Genomic DNA, 20,196 nt, shown 5'->3' with positions numbered 1-20,196 from the left:
GAAGGAAGGAAAACCAACAATTTGGGAAACAAGTTACCATAAACAATGTGGAAGATTACCTAAGAATTCGCAGTAAAGGACAACACCGCTTGATATACTGCAGAGGAAAAAATAACGCTGAGTGAGAGCTTGGAGGTTAAGAAGTAGGGAAAGGAACTAAGTCAATGATATTTGAGTCTGGATGCCTTGGACCATGGTGTTGTTGTCAAGAACTTTAGAGAAAGGGGAAAGGATAATAGGCTAAAAGAGCTGTTCTACCACTGACTTCGCTCACTGAACTTGCACCAGGGGTAAATTACAGTTGGCTTAGTAAAGCTGCATTTAAAACATGTCTTCCACTTGAGGCAGCCATGGGAAACTGAGGACATTTTGGACCAATAATTCTGAACCAGGGTGCCTCAAAATCTTGTCAAGCGTGCCTCACAATGTTAGCATGACTCTCAAGATAAAAACTCATGAATTTCCAGTAGTAATCATAAGAGGCAGGGAAGTAGGGACCTCCAAAGGTCATCTAGTCCAACCCCCTGCCTGAGCCAGGATCTTCTCTATCCAGACAGGGCTAAAATCATTGTCATGCTGTGGGCTTTCTGAGGTCTTTGCAACAGAAGAATCGCTGGTATTTTCCTGTAGTCAGGACTTAACCAATAACTTTCCTTGACTTAACCAATACCTATCTGGGGCTGGAACAACCCCCTGCAGTCCAGCCTTTGCCACAACCTCACATCCCCTTCTTCCCTCTTGTCCCCATCCCTACCTCTATAAAACTCCAACTTGTGGATCCCTAACTGCAAGCACTCCAGTATGGAAAAGCACAACTCCTTTAGCGCTAACAGGGAATGTGCCTTCCAAAGTGCTGCTTTCATATACATGATCAACACCCTCACCCCCCACATCCCAGCCGTTTCCTCTAATAAACCGTATATTTTTTAGCATGATCCCCGTCCCCTTTCCCATATCCTTCAAATACATCGCTACCCGTCCCCACACCCATTAAGCGTAAAAACAGTCCCACAGCACATGTGGTGCCAACTCAGGCTCATCACAAAGCTGTCTTGGGCACTTGGGGGACCACAAGAGCCCCCAGTAATACAGCAGCTGTCGCACCAGCAAAATGCTCCACACCGCCCTCCACGCCAGCTCTTTGTGCTCCCCTTTCCAGTCCTTCCCCACCACTCCTTTCCATACCCTGCTTACCTGCTCCGATCTCAGCTCTCCCACATCTGTCATCCCCTCCCTCCCCATCACAAACTTCAATACCCTTTTTGCATCCCCCAGCTCTTGGAGCCCCAGCCCCTCCAAGCCTTGCCCCATAACAAAAGATCCGCCAAGCCTGTACCCCTCTCCACCTACGCTCCCAAACAGCCCCAATCTTCATAATAGCCTTACCCACCAGAGCCTACAGAAATTCAAACTCATCCCTGGTGCCCCCCACCTTGCTTCTCTCACCACCATTTTCAAGAAGTGGACATAAACAAAAACCTCTATGTTGGGGAAACCCTATCCCCCCCAACCCTTCCTCCTTGTACAACTTTGTCCTAACCACCCTATCTGTGTTTCCCGCCCGCTGCAAAGAAAAGGCACAAGGCCCCCTGAATCCACCAGGCCTGTAGCCAGGATGGGGGGGTACACCATACCCATGTACAAAATCATTGGTATCAGGCAGTTTGATAACTTTCACCTTACCCCTAGATGATAAGCCCTGTGTTCCCCACAACCCAACCATCTGTTTCACCCTCTCCTCCAGTACGTCTCATGCCCACTTCCCTTTCCCCTGGATATCCATCCATACGTCCAGTACCTTAAGTTCCTCCCTTTCCACCCGCAATCCGAATTTCCCCAAATCCTCCCAATTCCCTATCGCCAAGAAAACACTCTTCTCCCCATTCGCCCTTGTCCAGATACCTCCCCAAACTCATTTGTGTGCTTCATCACCCTCTCCAGGGATGCCTCATCCCTCATTACGCACGTCACATTGTCCACATATAAAAGAATTTTTATATCCCCGCCCCACGGCACCCTAATCCCACTGATCACCCTATCCCCCCGATCCGCTACGCCAAAGGCTCAAAGACACAAAGAGCCCTGGCGACAGTGGACACCCTCGTCTCACCCCAGAGTCCACTCCAAATGCCCCCTGCCCCTCCACTGCCGACACCACTGTGGCCACCTGCGGGCAGTCCCTGCTCCGCCCGCTCTCGCTGCCAATATCACTGTGGCCACTTGCAAGCAATCCCCACTCACTACCCCTGTGCCCCCGTCGCCAACACTGCCTGCAGAGCCTTGCATCATTCATGCTCGCAACTATAGCGTTCCACTTCTGGTCAGCAATGTATGACAATGTATCCCAAAGTAGCCAATATGCTCCTGTCTGCCCCCTCTCCCCGTCCCACCCCAACACATTTGTTCCCTACCCAGCACCTGCGGTAGCACCTCCCCCAACCTTGTTGCTAAGAGCTTTGAGAACGATTTATAATACAAATTCAATAACGCGACTGGCCTCCAGTTCTTGATGTGCTCCTGCCCCACCTTTCTTAAAGATCAGGACCACAACACCCTGTGCAAAGTCCTTCCTTACCCAACCCCGATCCATCATTTTCCTAAACAGAGCCAATAGATCCCCCCTTAACTAAATCCCAGAACTTCAAGTCAAATTCCACCGGGATCCCATTGACTCCCGGTGCAGGTCTCTTGCCCTGCAGGGGCAGTTTGACACACCACAGGACTCTCTCAGAGGTGCAGGAAGTGGGAAGCACTTAGAAAGCACTAGATGCCTGTGGCTGCTTTGAAACCTCCTGATGGCTGTGGGCCAGAAAGTGCTGAAGAACTCCAGTGGTCAAGGCTCGACACAGCCCTGAGCGAACTTCGCATCCCCTTGAGCCTGGGCAAGACAGACACGTGCTCCACCCAGCAACGACCACGTGCAGGATAGTGGGCAGGACCCTGGGAGGCGCATGCGCAGAGAACCTAGTCCCTTAGCGTTCGCTCCAGAACGGCATGGAAAAGCCCACTGCGTGGGGTGGGGGGAAAGCCTGAGCAATAATGGTACGTTTCCCCCTCCGCGCCCCCAATACACTGCACAGGCGCCCCCAAGGAAATAGCAAGGTTACGTGTTTGTCTCTGTATCCCCTTCCTTGCATTTATCCCACACCAAGCTTCCCCCACCAATAAATAGTACGGTCCTCCGTGATCGGGCCAATTAAAAAAAAGGGTTCATGCAGTGTCACGAGTTGCTGGGAGGAAGCAGCCAGAGCTCGATACAGAACTCAACCCCTCTCCATAGGCGGGACATTCCGGGCTTGATTGATAGCCCCCTTCCCCAATGACGAGGGAGTCTTCTTGGATGGACGTGCCTTCGAGTCAATGAGAAGAGTCTCATGGGGAGGGGTGGGGAAAACAAATGGGGCCGGAGCGGTGGGCGGATGATGGACAGCTCTTGCAGCCAATGGTTGTTCCGGATAAGGCCCGCCCCTTCCCCGAGCGGTGAGGAGGCTGTTGCTAGGAAACCGCCGAGGCCTGACGCGCGCGCGGAGCATGGCGAAGCTGGCCGCCAAGTGCCTGCTGGCCGGTGAGTGCCGGGAGGAGGCTGCGGGACTCCCGCGGCTCGGCCGTGGGGCCTGAGGGGGCCTCGAGCCGTAGGGGCCACGTGGGGGTGTCGCGGCCGCCAGGACCAGTAGGTAGAGCTGGGCGTGGAGCGGGGGAGGCTGGGATTGGATGCAAAACCCCTTTTTTTGCGGGGGGGGTCCGTGCTTCTTCAAGGGACTTAACGAAAGGGGAGCCTGCGAGCTTCACTTCGTAGATCTACTGGGTGCAAAAAGTAACGGATGCGATATAAACCTTGGATTTGAGGCGTTAGAGCCCGCATAGCATCTGACACCCTGGGGAACCTGCCTCCTGCTGACCACTGGCTTTCATGGGGGGTCTGGTCAGACCCTCGGAACTCAACTTGTAAAGAAGTTTTTTCCTTATGTCCAATCTGAACTTCACTGTTTGTGCCCTTTGTTTCTAGTCTCCTTAACGCTTTTCCCTCCCTCCCCTCCGCCCCATCTCTACCCCTTGTCTTCCCAACTTCCACTCACTTGCATTTTCACAGACATCCTCACTGTAAGTTAGCTTCTTTTCTACCTTGGAGACTACATAACACCAGCAGAGTCTCTCTATGCCTGATCAAGGGTGTTTGTGCCCAAAGGCTTGCTAAGAACTTTTTTCCAACTACAGGCATACCTCGTTTTATTGCGCTTCGCTTTATTGCGCTTCGCAGATATTGCATTTTTTACAAATTGATGGTTTGTGGCAACCCTGCGTCGAGCAAGTCTATCAGCGCCATTTTTCCATCGGTTAGCATTTTTTAGCAATAAAGTATTTTTTAATTAAGGTATGTACATTGTTTTTTTAGACATAATGCTATTGCACACTTAATAGACTACAGTATAGTGTAAACATAACTTTTATATGCACTGGGAAATCAAAAAATTTGTGTGACTCGCTTTATTGCGATATTTGCTTTATTGCGGTGGTCTGGAACCGAACCCGCAATATCTCCGAGGTATGCCTGTATTTAGTTGGGGTAATAAAAGAGATCACATCTACCCAAACAACTTGCCTTCTCCTTGAAAGGAGCTAGCAGCCTGTGAGGTGCTTGCAGGTGGCTAATGACACTCGCCTGACCAGAAGAGGGTTCTGGCTGGAGCTATGTAAGCCCAGATCCTGAGCCTGTCCGTTAGGGCTGTGCAAAGCTTTGACTTAATATTTGATTTGACAGATATTCGACATATTTGACCTTGGAAAGTGAAAGTCAAGTCAAATAGCAGCTGGTCAAATAGCTGTCGAATCGAATACTGGAAGTCGAATATTAACAGTGCGGGTCGAATATTTGACAAGGGTCGAATATTCGACTTGCCAATAATACTGGATTCCCTGTGGTAGGAGAAAAAAAAGGAAAGTAGGGGAGGGAAGGAGTTCTTTTATGACTGACGTGTGGCTGGCCAGTGACCTGCCAGCATTCTCTGAGGTCCCTTCCAATCCCAGTGCGCTGGGGGAGGGCCAGAGAAAATGCAGAAACGGCAGCAGTTTTTCAGCTCCCCTGCTTTCACCTTGGGGTCAGTTTCTGAGCTGCTGGTGTTCTCCAGCACCTCTGTGTCAGGCCACAACGGCTGGAAGCCCTGATCTTCAACAGATTCCCTGCTTGCAATGCTAGCAACAGGGATTTCTGAGAACTTGGTGCTTTTATGTTATAACTACTTTTCATATTAGTTTACAGTTATATTGGATAGGGTTAGTAGTAGCCTAGGATCTAGTCTACATATAGGAATTTAGTTTATATATGTATTTTTATACATCATTCATTCTTTCCACCACACCAACGCTTCTCAGTATATTATCTGCACATACAAACACATCCAGAAATCTAATCTGCGGCGCACAGCACATTTAGAGGTTCCAGTTTACATACGAAGGAACACATTATGAGCAGGGTGGAAAGGCAGGTGGCCACACTGGCCAGCCTGTGCGAAGGGGAACAAGGAGGGTTGCAAGCGGGATTGCTGCAGTTTCTCCCCCCGCCAAACTCAAACGCAGCCTCTTTCCTCGTGCTACAAGGGATGAGGCTACTACAAGCAGTAAAGAGAGGGGAGCAACAGTGCCACCAGAGGCACTGCCTGTGCCTGGGACTCTCAGGTCCAGACACAGCAGCCACAGCCCCTCTCACCATAACTGGAACCAGCACAGCAGCGCATTCCACCCCTGTGTCACTGCCTATGCTGAGCCTCCCAGCGCCAAAAGAAGAGCTGGTGCTGGCTCTGGATCTCAGTGCCCTGGCAAAGGAAGTTCTGGGGAAGGAGGGGGAATCACTCGAGTTGGTGCTCGACACCCCTCGGGTTTTTTCCTTTCAAGCCACGAGGTCTTTCCCAGAAGGCACTTCAGAAGGTGCCTCTGTACAGGTGAAGGCAAGCGGCTCAACTGAGTCTGCTCTTTCTCTTGCTGTGCCTCTGACTGCTGAAGAGGGGGAAAGATCAGCAGCATCCGCAGATCCACCAGCATGCCAGAGGGAAAGGCCTAGTACTAGCGTGGTCTGGGATCATTATGAGCTGGCAGATGATCCCGTGTTTGCTATCTGCGTGCACTGCCGAGCCAAAATCAGCTGGGGCAAGGGAACAAAGCGCATGACCACTTCAGGGATGCTGAATCATCTCCGCAGGTACCACCCCTTTGCCACAGAAACGGCCCCTGCTCTCTTCACAGCCCCCATCCCCCCACAGCAGGGGCAGGGCACCCTGGAACACTGGGGGCAAAAGGGACCAGTTGCACATGTGAGCAAAGTCACCCAGACCACTGTGGAGATGCTTGCTCTGGATGGCCAGCCCTTCACCTGTGTTGAGTGGCCAGGGTTCAGGCGGCTCCTGGCAGTGCTGGCTCTATCCTACCAGGTGCCCGCATGCACTACCTTCAGCAGGACGTTGGTGCCCTCCCTGTACGAAGCATGCAGGGAGCACTTGAGGGAGGAGCTGCACAAGGCAGGTCTGCAGGTGACCGTACACTTTACCTCAGACATCTGGAGCAGCCGGGGTGGAGATCACGCATGCCTCTCCCACACAGGGCACTGGTGTGGCCAGTCAGGCTGTCGGTGGGCTCTCCTTCACGCCAAGGTGATGAATGAGTCCCACACAGGAGCAGAGATAAGGGGGGCCATGAACCACATGGTGCAGGGGGTGGATGGGCGTTGGGCAGGCCGAGCTCACCCGCGGCTTCATGGTCACTGACAATGAGGCCAATATGGTTAAGGCAGTCCGTGATGCCAACTTTGCTGATATTCACTGTGTGGCACGCAACTTACATCTGATTGTGAGGGATGCGTTGGAGGGGGACAGGGCTGCCAGTGATGGCGCCAGCAAAATCAGCAGGCTGATTTCCAGATGCAGGAAGGTGGCAGACTACTTGCACCGGAGCATCAAGGGGGGCAAGATGCTGCAGGACAAACAAGCAGAGCTAAATGTCCCGCAGTGCAGAATCATGCAGGATGTGGAGACTCGGTGGAACTCGACATACCTGATGCTTGAGAGGCGGATGGAGCAACATAAGGCCATCCGTGAGCTGGCCTTGCTTGGGGAGATTGGGATCAGTGGGCCCCTGACCAAAGCTGAGTGGGATGCCATCTCACAGATCTTGCTGGTCCTCAAGCCCTTTCTCGAGGCCACTGAGACCCTCAGTGCTGCTGATGCCTTCCTCAGCCAGGTGGCCCCCATAGTGAAGGAGCTCCGCAGCCAAATGGAGAGCTTCCTGGGGGCCAGTGTTCCTGCCTGGGACAGGCTACTTTCACCAGATGTGCAGGCACTGGTGAGGCAGCTGAAGGAGGCCTTAGGAAAAGGCTTGAACCCTTGGGGTCCTACACAGTGCATATGCTGGCCACCATCTGTGACCCAAGGGTGAAGGGCACCATATGTGACAGCGAGACACTGAGTCACTGGAGGGAGGTACTTATTAAGAAAGTGACAGAGGCAGAACGGTGGAGGCAGGGGGAAGTGGATCAGGGGGATCCACTGCCTGAACCCAGCCCCCCCATCCACGAGCCAGTCTTCCCCTCCACCACAGGCACTGCCAATATGGGCTAAGGCCATGGCACACATTAGGGGGGTCCAGACCCCAGGATCAGGTAGACAGCCCTCACATCATGGTGTCTGCCTATATTGCCGAGCCTGCAGCCCGATGTGGCTGGATCTGGCCACATTAGCCCAGGAATACCTGCCTGTCTACCGACCAGTGTGCCAAGCGAGAGGGTGTTCAGCATGGCTGCGGATGTCATGACACCCCACCACACCTGCTTGGATCCTGGTTTGGTGGAGCAGTTGGTGTTCCTCAAGGTGAACCTCCCGCTGCTGGGCTTCCCCAAGCTCCAGGTGCAAACAGAGCGAATGCCACCCTCCTCACTCCATCTGGATCATGAGTTTTGTCTGTCAACAGCCTAAGGTGCAGTTTCCCCGAAACCCCTGCACCTATCACCATGAAAGTTGGCAGGCTTTGTGGGCGCCTCAGGGGCTAACAAGTCTGCAGTTGTGAGCTCCCTGTGGCTTTCCACAAGGAAGTCACAGGAGTTTTTCTCTCAAGAATTTGGGGTGCAGTTTCTCTGCAGCCCCTGAACCTATCTTGTTGAAAGTTGGCAGGCTTTGTGGGCTCCTCAGGAGCTACCATTCCTGCAAGTTTCACCAAAATCAGACAAGAAATGCCAAAGTTATTGCCTGCTTCAACCTTCCCCGTTGTAGCCTATGGGGAAGTGGAAGCAGCTCAAATATTCGACTGAGCTTTGACCTCACGTCGAAGCGGACAGCAAATCAAAGCAGGACCCAATTTAATATTCAACATGGCTGTCAAATTGAATATTACCTTCTCTGCACAGCCCTACTGTCCGTCTCCCTGGCAGCTGTGGGGGGAGGTGCTCTGGGCAGCAGGGTTTCTGAAAGGACTGCAACTTATAAGAAACTCTGCAGGCCTGGGAGCAGAGGCAAGCTCCTGGGCAGAGAAGGACTGAGTTTTTTTTCAAACAAGTGGCCTGTGTTCTATTCTGAACCCACAGAGGGTCCTGCTGCCCAGGGAAGGCCTAAGCTGGACCAAAGGTTCCCTGAGCCCAGAGGAGAGGTGGCACACAGGACCAGGGTTTCAAGAGCCCAGAGAAATGGCTGTGTGTGGGACAGAGGTCCAAGAGTCCAGGTAGAGACTGTAAGGGACCAGAGGGCTCTGAAGGTGTAAGGGGGCCAAGTGTATGTATAGACAGTATCATAGAGAGAACAGTCCCAAAGCTTGGGGCATGGTGTAGGGAAGGATTTAGAGCCACAGAAGGAGCCCCTAAGGTGACCAGGGGCCCAGGCAGGCTGAGAGGGCCTGCTGCTCTGAGACACAGGACTGTTACTGAGGGGGCTCAGGGAGAGCCCACTGGGGACTGACACAGGCTCCAGCTCGTGTATAACCCACAGGCAGCCTCCCTGTTATAACATTTATTAAGATCAAGGCATGACAGGAAAGATACAAGGGAAGGGCTGCAACTGAATCTGAGCCGAGCAGGGACGGCACGGCCACCAGGTGTCATAGCTGCCCTGTGGCCACTGACCTGCTACAGCACCCAGACCAAGGAAACAAGAATAAGATGCCAACCTCAGCCTCGTGCAGGGGTAAGGGGTCAGAAGCCAAAAGGACAAGCCGATGCCAAGGGACAGTGTACTGAGGAACCCCAAGCCCTGTTACCCGAATCCAACAGAGGGAAAGGAGTGGGGGACAGACCCTTTCTAGATCCAGGTTGTTGGGGTTTGCAAGGGAAAAAGGGATGCAGAAAGCAACCTGCATGGGATGCCAGGCTGGATGCCAGAGTGCTAAGATGTTGGGGAAGCCTGTGAGGCAAGAAAAGCAATTAGTTCATTAAGCAGAGCAGGAACACTCAGGCCTACCTTCAGGGCCAGCAATCAGGTGACTGGGAAAGGTGCAGGTCTTGGCCACGTATAAGCACGGTCTTTGAGATAGGTCTCACAGTTGAAGCCTGCAGACAAGGAAGGTGGGGGGGCAGGGGAGAGAAATGGAGGCCAGAGCTGGTAAGTATGAAAGAGGAGGTACCCAGGAGACTGGGGAGCTCCTTGTGGAGGTGGCAATTGTTATGACCCCAAGAGGTTTGTAGTTGAGTTGCAACTGGATAGTTAACAGTTTGTGTTCTGGTTTTTTTTACCTACAGGCATCTATACACGTGCTCCGGGGTGGGGGACACTTTAATTAGTGACCCTGAGAGCTGCTGAATGAGCTTTAGTTAAAGCACCCTGCCACCATTTTGAAACATGAGATGCTGAATACACGGGATTTGGTGACTACTGGAGCACACTAATTAGCATGCTCCAGCACACTTAATTAATTGAGTCTGCTCTGACCTGTACTAATTAGCATGCATCTGAGCAGAGCTCCGTCACATGTATAGCTGCCCTATGTGTTTAAGTTTAAAACTGGGAGCAGCTACAGGGGTGGAAGGGTCCACAAGCAGGGTACCTGGCAGGCACTCTGCTGGGAGGCTAAGGCCCGTAGAGCCAGCGCCCTAATCAGTGGGCCTGGGCTGAGGGGTCTTAGCTAAAGGAAGAACCTTTTTGGGATGAGGCCAAAAAAGCGGAAGCCTAGTCAAGGGTCGGAGTCTGAAGGACCCAGCATTAGCCTGGTACAGAAGGAGAATGGGAAAGAGAGAGACTGTGTGTCAGGGTCTGAGGCCCAAACCAAGTAGGCTAAGTCAAGTGCACAAGTAGCTAAAGGAGTAGGAAGAGCACCCAGAGCTGGCCAGCCTCTAAGGGTACCCTCTCCTCTTCATTAACACCACCACAGTGTGGCAGGTAAGACATCAGTGGAAAATCCTGTGAGACATGAGCGAGAGCTGGGCAGGACTAATACAATCACCAGGGTGTGTCACAGCCACCCTAGGGCATGTCCTGTCCAAGCCAGGAATCAGAAACCTAGTTACCAAATCCAAAGGATAATCCATAGGGCAGAGTCCAGGAGTAAGCCAAGCCAGGGGTCAGGAAACAGGTTGGCAGGAAGAATCCAAAGGCTGAAATCTTTTGCAAGCTGAAGGCAGAGTCAGGAGCCAGGGAAGCCAGAGATGTTGTTGTGACAGGAGATGCTCAGAGACTGAAGACTGGTGTGTTGTGCAGCAAGGCTCAGGTGCTGAAGGAGTTCCTTAAATGCAGCTCTGTAACCAACATGAGAGAAGGGTCTGGGGGTCAGCTGGCCGTGATGAGGGTTAAATGCACTGGGTCAGTGCACTTAACAAGGGCTGTAGGACAGGAGCTTCCCTGAGCCTGACAGAACTGACCCAGGCTGCCGTGCAGGAGCCTTGCAGATGGTTTAGGCAGAGATGTCTTGCATACAGGACTGGACTAGGCAACCTCATGAGGTCCCCTCCAGCTCTGCTCTCTTGGATTCCTTTAGACCAGTGGTTTCCGATCTTGGGGTCATGATCCCATTTGAGGTCACAACAATAAAAAATGGAGTTGTGCGCTTCCAGGGAGGAAGGCGTGGAGGGGGCACATGCCCCCCCAGATTTGTGTGCAGGGCAGGGACAGATGCAGGCTTGGGGCTCCCCTGCTGCCCTTCCCCCAGGGCCTCCACAGCAGAGCAGGGTGGGGGGCTTAGTGTTACTGCCAGGAGTCCCATGCCAGCCACACGGCCATGGTGAGTTGCCCCCTGTCCACCTGGCAGCAGCAGAGGGCACAACTCCATGCTGCCACTGCTGCTGCTGCCAGGCAGGCAGGGGATACCTCACTGGCCAGCGTGGGGCTCCCTGCAGCATCACCAGACTTCCCTGCCTTCCCACACCAGGTCCTGCCTGCTGAGCCATGGCAGCTTCATGATCCGCTCTGGCTGCAGCAGTTACCACCTCCTGCAGGCAGCATCTGGCACTACACTGTTGGGGTGGGCAAGGGTCTGTGGGCCCTGGCCCTGGTCCTGTAGCCCTGGCAGCTGGGGGCCCCCTCCAGCAGAGCTGAGGGAGGGGGCAGGAGGCTGTGGGTCACAAGAGGGGGTGCACCAGCAGGCTGGGAGTGGGGACTGAGGGGCAATGATAGGACCAGGGGGCTGTAGGTGGGAAGTAAGGAGCACCTGGGGAGGTGGGGAACTGCGAGGGGTCATGGTGAGGAAATGAGGTCATAAATGGCGTCATGCTGAGGAAAAGCTTGAGAAGCAATGCATTAAACTATTAGAAGAGAATCATTAACATTCCCCAGTGGTCATGAGTTGTGCTGGGGGGGGAGGTGGGGCTGGTCTCATAGGTAACTTGTTGCCCTCCAGCCGTGGTTTGGTGACCACTGCATTGAGCTGTTCTCCAAACTCCACTGAGCGGGATGGATGCCTCCCAGGGCCTTTCTCGGCCATTCCTGTCCTTAAGGAAGCAGCTTCCTCAAGACGTGCTATAGAAAATGGAATCTGAGGGAGGAGTGGGTCTCTTGGGGTTGATGGGTCTGAGTGGTGAACGATTCACGAGTTTTCAAGAGCAGGTTGAACAGACATTTGCCTGGTATAGTTTAGTCAGTCCTCTGCCTTGAGAACATATGAGGTCTTCTCCAGCTCTTCTTTCCGATGATCCTATAGGCTATTAGAAAGTAAACATTAACATTCGCCATCAGCCACAGGCCATGTCAGGAGATCTCATGGGCAACCTGTTGCCTGCAAGACATGGTTTAGGAGTGGGGTGGAGATCTTCCAGGGGCTTTTTCAGGCATTCCTGCCCTTGAGGAAGGGACTCCTTCATGACCTGCTGTAGAAAGATGGAATTCAAAGGTGCTTGCTCAGACCCATCGGTCTGAGTGGTGAAGAATGTATGAATTTTCAAGGACAGACTGGGCTAGCACTTGGCTAGGATTGTTTAGTTAGGGACAGACCTCTGATTTTGCAGATGGTTAGACTAGACCAGCGTTTCTCAACCCAAAAGTGAGTTTCAAGAATATATGAAAGGGTTATGACCAGACCTTAAAAATGGATTCTCCTTTAATGGAGAAAAATGTGGGAAACCACGACTTTTCCCTTGCAGGCTGGCAGAGTTCCAGCTGCTTGTCCCCCCCAGGGCTGGAGCCTGGGGGCGGGGGGCAGCAGGTCAGGAGTGAGGGGCACTGGGTCAGGGCTGTCCTCTGATGTTTACAAATAGGTCCTGGTACAAAAAAGGTGAGAACCACTGGACTAGACAACCTCATAAGGTCTCTTCCAGCTGTACTTTCCTATGGTCCTATCATTCCTTTAGACTATTAGAAGGGAATCATTAACATTGCCCAGTGACCCTAAGCTGTGGCGAGGGGGAGGGGGTATCTTATAGGCAAGCCACAGTTTGGGGACCACTGCCTCCGGCTGTTCTCCAAACTCCACCAAGTGGGATGGAGGCCTCCCAGGGTCTTTCTCAACAATTTCTGCTCTTGAAGTGGCTCCCTTATGACCTGCTCTGGACAGATGGAGTCAGAGGGAATTTTCTCAGGATTGGTGAGTCTGAGTGATAATGAGTTCATGAATTTTGCAAGAACAGGTTGGGCAGGCACTTGGCTGATATACTTTCATTAAGGTGATCCTGCCTTGCACAGGGGACTGGACTAGACAACCTTATGAGGTCTCTTCCAGCCCTACTCTTGTATGACATCCATCAACCCCCTATGGACACCTCACAGGTCCTTGCCTGTGCTCCAGCTGTTCGTCAAAGCAGGAGCCTTGGCCTCTCCCAGGCATCTCAATGGTCATAACTAGCCATTACTACAAGCTCAACATAGCTAGAAGAGCTCCTCTTTTTTTTTCTCTTGCCAAAGGCCTCACAACTGAATCTTTTCTCAGTCCTTGAAGTGAATATCACTATTATGCCTTTTGCTTAGACCTGAAGCATTAGAAGGCCAGGTAGATTTGCACCTTGTAGCCTGACCAAAGTAGATGTATCTATAGCACAAGCCCACAGTGAATCTTCCCTACGGAATCTCTTGGGCAGGTTTTTCTGCATCATGCAAGAGCTTTGGGTCGACAATTGTCTCAAGAAAACTGTGCTCATGTACAAGGGGTGGAAGAACCAGTGCCTGACATCACGCTTGAGGGTCATCATTGACAGCTTTTGCTACTTGGGTTCTAAGATCAGCAGGGATCTTGACCTTCAGACTAAAATAACTAACAGAATCAGAAAAGCTGCTACAAAAGTTGGGCTATTACAGAAACATGCATGGAATAACAACAAACTATCAACTAGGGTGAAGATGCAAATCTATGAGGCTTGCGTGCTGTCATCCCTGCTTTATGGTTCAGAAATGTGGACTTTGTATGCTAGGCACATGAAGAGACTGAACAGCTTCCACACGACATGCCTGCTCAAGATCCTGAAAACAAAGTGGGAAGACAAAATGCCAAACAGGTGCTGGAGTGCGCAGGACTGATGTACTCAGAAACTACTGTCAAGAGGAGGAGGTTGTGATGGCTTGAGATGATATCAAGAGAATGGAAGGAGATTCTATCCCCAAGAATATTTTATACAGTGAGATTTGAGGCAGCCCTAGAAAGCAGGATTGTCCTTGGCAGAACCACAACGTGTGCAAAAATTATATGAAGTTATTCAACATTGACGTAGAAAGCTGGGAGAAGTGCACAGAATCCCATTCAATCTGGAGGGGACATCTGGCACTGGGCGCAGCTCAACATTAAGTGGCTTTGAACCAGAAGAGGGAAACAAAACGAGAAAGGAGGAAGTAGCGTGCTGGACACCAGCTCAGACAACACATGGATCTGTGAAACTTGTAACAAGCTGTCACTCTCGACCTGGACTTGTCAGCCACAAGCGGATCATCAGGCACCTGACTAGACCTCTTACATGTACACCATGACCCAGAGGATTGACAGTTGCCCAGTATAGCACAAGGTCTCATGAGCTGAAGTTCAAGGTACAAATCGTACTCTGCCTTCTACCTGACTTCAGACTAACATTGCTAACTACATCTCATTATCTTTGTCTTGCACCTCTCCCTAGGTTGTAACATGCAGGCTGCATCTAAGTTTTTGCAGACTCTTTGTGCATTACCACTCTAAGGCATGGCCTTTCCCATCCATCCACAAAGCCCAGACTCTTGTCACCTCCCAATTCAGCTATTGCAGCATCCTGCTTTCTGGGCTTGACCAATGCAAGCTTGCTTCATTCTCCTCCATCCAGAATACTGTTGCAAAGACCTTGCCCCTCCTTTGGTGAGGTCATTTGATTCCAGATACCCTTCCACTGGCTCCCCCTTCTCTATTACACCAATCATAAACTACTTGTCTCCACTTTCAAAGTCCTTCACAGCCTGTCCACTGAGTTATCTAGTACACAACCCCACCACCAGGTTCATCCCTGTCTAAACTGTTTCAGACCATTACTTTTTTAATCTGCTCTTAAAAACATCCAGGGATGGAAGGTCCACAGCCTCTCTGGGTAGTCTGTTCCAGTGCTCGAGCACCTCATAGTGAAAAAGTTCTTCCCAGTCTCCAACCTAAATTTCCCTTGCTGTAACTTAGGACAGTTATTCCTTGTCCTGTCCCCTATAGGCATAGAGAATAGTCTGTCACCATCCTCTTTTATAATCACCCTTCAAGCATTGGAAGACTGTTATTAAGCAACTCTCACCCCTCAGTCTTCACTTCTACAGACTAAGTAAGCCCATTCTTTTATCTTCCCTCATATGTCTTTTTTTCCTGGACCTCTAATCATTTTTGTCACTCTGCACTGGACTCTGTCTAATATGTCCACATCTTCCTTGAAGTGCAGTGTCCAAAATGGGACACAGTACTCCAGGTGAGACTTCAATGCTACTGAATAGTGGAAAAATCACTTTCCTTGACATCCTCAAAGCTAGCTTGTTAATTAAAACCTCTTAAAAAAAATCTCTTTTCTGTGATGTCTACAAAACCCTTCATATCAGTTTGGCTGCCACTGTGCTGTGACTGGCCTTCCATGCTAGCCACTGTTATCTTGCTGTTCCCTTGTGTTCCCCCTCACTATTGTATCCATACCCTGATGATGTCTCTTGTCTTGTCAGCCCTTTGGGGCAGAGACTAATTTTTTTGTTCTGTTTGGATAGCAGAGAGCCTCGGGGTATTTTGGTCCCTGACTGAGGCTCCTAGGTGCTATGATAGTACAAATAAATCATCATTCTAGAGACAGAAAAGAAGTGAGCAAGTTAAGGTAAAACGAAGCGAGATTCTCACTCCTCTGCTTATCTCATAGACCTCCACAGGGGAAAATTCTTAACCCAGAAAAATAGCCACAACAAACTAGAGAAGAGAGAATGCAATTAAGTTGGTTGGAGCAAAAGCCCTGTGGGGTAGAACTAGATACTCCTGTGTACCAAAGGAAGTGATTATGGAGGGTTCTCAGCATTGAGAGCTGCGTTGAGGTCAGAGAAAGTGAAGGGGAAAGGGCCCTTCATTAGCAGCAAGGAGATTATTAACTACATGGTAGAAAATGATTCCCATGTTATTTCTAGGGAAATATATGGATATGCAGCCACAAATCATATATTTTGAGCTGATTGGCAAGGAAAAAGAGGAATGTTTTAGATGGGGTAGTGGCTAGAGATGCTGTGAAAAGAATATTTTAAAAAAGCCAGTGGACAGTGGTTTTAGAGGAGTAAGAAAAGTACTGGCAGTATAAATGAATTATTGATGATAGGAATAGTAGAGGGCATAAGGGTGGGAAAACAGGACCAAACTAAGGGGAAACCTTACCTTACCATAAGAAAAAAAAGGTACAGTGATGGACTAGGGTACAAGGAATAAACTAATTAGGGCAATGGGAATGACAGAAGACGACAAATCGCTCCTCAAACCTGGTGAGGAATGTCTTACATTCGAAAGCTTCTCTAATTCTTTCCCAAGTATACCGTTGGTCCAATAAAAGATATCACCCTAGGAAATCCTTGCCTCTCTCATAATTCCTGGACCATCGTGACTACAACATCGCTCTAACAGTACCATAAGAGTTTGCACTGGGAGCTGGAAACAAAGAAGTTATTGAAGTTTTGGATAGTGACTTCAAAAACATCACTTCATGGAACACAGAAGCCAGCAGCTGTGGGTGGGCAAGCAGGGCACGAGGCCTGGATGCTGCCTAAGAGACATGCTAGAATGAAGGCAGGTGGACACCACACAGGGACATAGACACGGACACCCCCGTGACATTGATGCTGGTGGGAGCCTCACTTCCAAGGGAAGCTGCTGATGGGGGGATGAGGGATAGAGAAGGCAAGTGCAGCCAAGAGCCAGAGTGTTAACCCTCTCATCATCTTTTTTTACCTGCCAAATTTTGGCTTTTAAATTGCCTCCCCATATACATTCTCACAGCATTAAACCCTGCTGGAACAGCTTGCTCTGGGCACAGGCTGTCAATCACACCTCTAACAGAAGCAGTGGTCTATTAAGCCACAGAATAACCTCCCCCAGGAAGTCGGACCACTAGAGAACATACTATAGAAAATAATCCTGAACTGCACAAAGAAGGAAATGGATAAACCACTAGTCTTTGCTGGCTAAATTTTTATGGGATCAGTTCAGCCCTAGAGAAAATGTAGCTACATTAAAAGGGGGCTTTAGAAAAGACTACGTTTGTGTTAGGAATCTATGAGCAATTGTCACTACCCAGAATAATTTTCCTGCTGTAGATATTTGAGTGAGAAGGTGGCTTTCCTAAAGTGCTTCAAAATACTGTCTAGAAAAACTGTAATGGGGTCAAAACATATCCCCTTTGTAGCTTTGGTGGTATTAACAATTTAACTCCAGTGCAAAACGTTCATCTCCAGAGCAAAACATTAACCTTGAGCATGGTTGGTCACTGGGGTCCCTCCTTAAGAACTGTTTGTTTAAACCCTTTGGAGAAATTAGTTTCTAACCCCTAGTTCCTTTGGAGTGGCTAGGTGTAAGTGGCTTGGAGCGGCTAGACGCTGGGAACACTAAGTTAACTTTGTGCCAGCATGGCAGGAGGCCTTGATCTAGCATATGTTTTAGGAAGTGGCCTGGGCATTACCTTTATCTGCCCACTTTACCTGTGGCAAGTTAATGGGGCTTCTGATGGTTCAGGAATATGCCTGCTGGTTGTGTGTGAGGCTTGTTCCCAAAGTTTTTTAAAAAGAAGTTAATCAGGGATGATCCCACCTTGAGCAGTGGTTAAGCCTAGATGACCTCTTGAGGTCCCTTCCAGCCCCATTTTTCTGATTCTTTGATTTTTACGCTCTGCAATTTTATGCCACTGTAGTAGCTCATAGAGGCTATTGCAGCAGTGGTCCTGTCTTTGGGGCTTCCTTATCCTGCTCTGAAACAAATCACTATCTGCCAGTCCCAGAATAGGGGAAGCAAAAGGTATTTTTCCTGCAGTCTTTCAGCTGGCTTTTCTTCCATACAGGGATGTATTAGATCTTTTCTCTCCATATTGGGATGCTTGTTTCTCTTATAGCTAGAGTGGAGCTAAGGGGCCATTTGAAGGATTGACCCAAGAAACTGCTTAGGGTCTCACAGCAGGGTCAGTACCTGTTAATGGGGAGAATTGATAGGAGAATGGTACTGACCTTCACAATTCTGTTGTGGTATGAGTGATGTAAACATCCTGAAAACTCCTACTCATTAGAGCAGGGAATGGATTTTGGGAGACTATGAAGTAGAGAGAGAGGCTGGCCTTATACTGTAATAGGGTCTACTTTTCATCTTATTTAATAGTTTGTCTTCACATTGATGTATGCTTGGGAACTGTGAACTGCTGTAGGGTAAAAGGACAGAGGGCAGACTTGTGAATTTTGAAACAAATGGCCATTTTGTCTTGACTTCTAGGTGATTCTGTTCTGACTGGCCTGACCTAAAAACCAGGCCAATGGCCAATATCCTCTCGGTCATGGATATTACAGAGTCTTAAAGCCCCTGACATACAATGATGAACCTTATTCCGCCCCTTAACCAGTTCCCCTGTTGATTTTTTTTTTCCAGCTTTCTTACTTACGTTGACCAGTAGTTATAATTTCAGGTGAAGGTTACAGATAGCTCTTTTTGGAATTTGGTAGGAGCAGGGAAATAGGATTATCAGGCCAAGACTAAACAAAGTCCTCTTTTCCATTGGCCGTGCAGGTGACCCAGCAGTGGGAAAGAGTGCCTTGGCCCAGATGTTCTGCAATGATGGATCTCACTTCCAGAAGAATTACACAATGGTGAGCTTTGTAGAATGACACGCCAGGAATAAGGACAGGAACTGAGAGGGAACTGCAGATACAAGCTGTCATTCAGTTACCTCTCTAAAAATTAATGAGAAAAGAACATGAAACTACAGGAGAGGATGAACAGTTGCATTAGGCTGATTTTTCACTGTTGGCAGATCTTTAGGTTGATGCATTCAAGGAGGTGGCTTACAGACATCTCTCTCATACTGCAGGCCAGAAAGAAACTGAGGAGTAGATTTCCCATTTCATAGGGAGTTGACTTCAAATCATACTGCAGAGGGTTTTGATCAGTTTCCTTCTGTATCAAAATCTTCACAGGCTTCTGTGGTCTTAGACATTCTCCCTCTGTAGGGAACTCTGTATGAAAATGGCTTGCTGCTAGAAAAACTGTTTATTCCAGTAAGCATTGGGCTCTTGGCTCTACAAATATGAAGATATGCTCCACTGCCCCAAGGTAATTAGAATCTGTAGAAATGATTCTAGGAGGAAAAGGATGCAGTTTGTGGCTCTTGCTTTTATAATACAATAGGAAAGCAAGAGAAAAATCCTGGTATGCATCATACATTGAGAATAAAGATAGTAAAAAAATAGGAAGGAGAGAATGTGATCAAAGGTGGAAGAGGCATAAAAAGAGGATCCCAGATTGCCATATGCTTGCTGCGGCATGGCGCCAAGGAAATATCATAATTGGTGGAGAGGCTTGGGGGACATAAGCTGGAGCAATTGGAGAGGTGTTAATGAATCTAGACCCAGCTCTAGATCTGCAGATGTTAGCCAGTATCCTGGTTAGCAAGCTGGTCTATGGAGCCTAGTTCTTTTCTGTCCATTTTCCCACATGAGCAAATCTCCAAGGGCTTGCTTAGTGCTCCCTTGCCTGCAAGACCATGTTACCAGGTCTTGGCATTTGGGTTATCTGGAGCAGTATATCATGTGCAAATGAATGGGCCACTGGAAGATTTTCTGAACCATGTTTTTCTTGTTCTTCTTGACAGACAACAGGCGTGGAGCTATTGGTGAAGAATATAGCTATTCCAGAGACAAACAATAGCGTGGTGAGTCCTGCATGACACAAAGGGTTAGGAGATGTGAAGAGCTCCAAGTCCATCTATTATTTGAATGTCTGATCTCATACCATTGCATGAGCTCTCCAGATGTTCACAGGGATGTTAAGTTGCCTTAGGAAACATCATGCCAATCCTGCACTGTATCTGATTCTCCAGTGCATTTTATTTTTAAAACATAAATGTTTGTGTACTCAGATACCACATGCCTTCTTAAACTGCAGCTTTTGCCAGCCTAGTTAGGGCTCTGCACTCTCATTTAGAATATCCAGGGCTAGTTCCCCTTTCCTACGACTCTCGTGGCTGGGCTCTGTGGCAGAAAGCCACCTTGGTTTCTCCCCAGAATCTCTGCCCTGTGACAATGTGATTAGATCGGCCAGCAGAGGATTCACACCTCAGCCTGTCTCTTTAGGTAACCTGAGCTGGCTGCATTCCTGAGGGAGGGG

General features: G+C 49.6%; 1 protein-coding gene across 3 annotated transcripts in view; it reads left to right on the top strand.

Annotated features, from left to right (window-relative positions):
• Nucleotides 1–3,466: 3,466 nt before the first annotated feature.
• The window catches only part of IFT27 (intraflagellar transport 27), a 19,962-nt gene continuing 3,232 nt past the window's right edge, over nucleotides 3,467–20,196 (top strand). The window contains exons 1-3 of one of the 3 annotated variants that reach the window (XM_019544841.1): nucleotides 3,467–3,565; nucleotides 18,601–18,680; nucleotides 19,682–19,741. In XM_019544841.1, coding sequence (XP_019400386.1) covers nucleotides 3,532–3,565; nucleotides 18,601–18,680; nucleotides 19,682–19,741 — 174 coding nt within the window. In that variant the 5' untranslated portion in view covers nucleotides 3,467–3,531. Of the gene's footprint in view, nucleotides 3,566–13,986; nucleotides 14,403–17,918; nucleotides 18,005–18,600; nucleotides 18,681–19,681; nucleotides 19,742–20,196 lie in introns of those variants that run through there. The other 2 variants (XM_019544842.1, XM_019544843.1) reach the window with 2 other exon arrangements.

Source organism: Crocodylus porosus, unplaced genomic scaffold (assembly GCF_001723895.1).
Source record: "Crocodylus porosus isolate Cpor-Errol unplaced genomic scaffold, CroPor_comp1, whole genome shotgun sequence".
NCBI classification, from domain to species: Eukaryota; Metazoa; Chordata; order Crocodylia; family Crocodylidae; genus Crocodylus; species Crocodylus porosus.
Note: the sequence above shows the minus strand (reverse complement) of the source record. Positions and strands in the feature narration are given on the sequence as shown.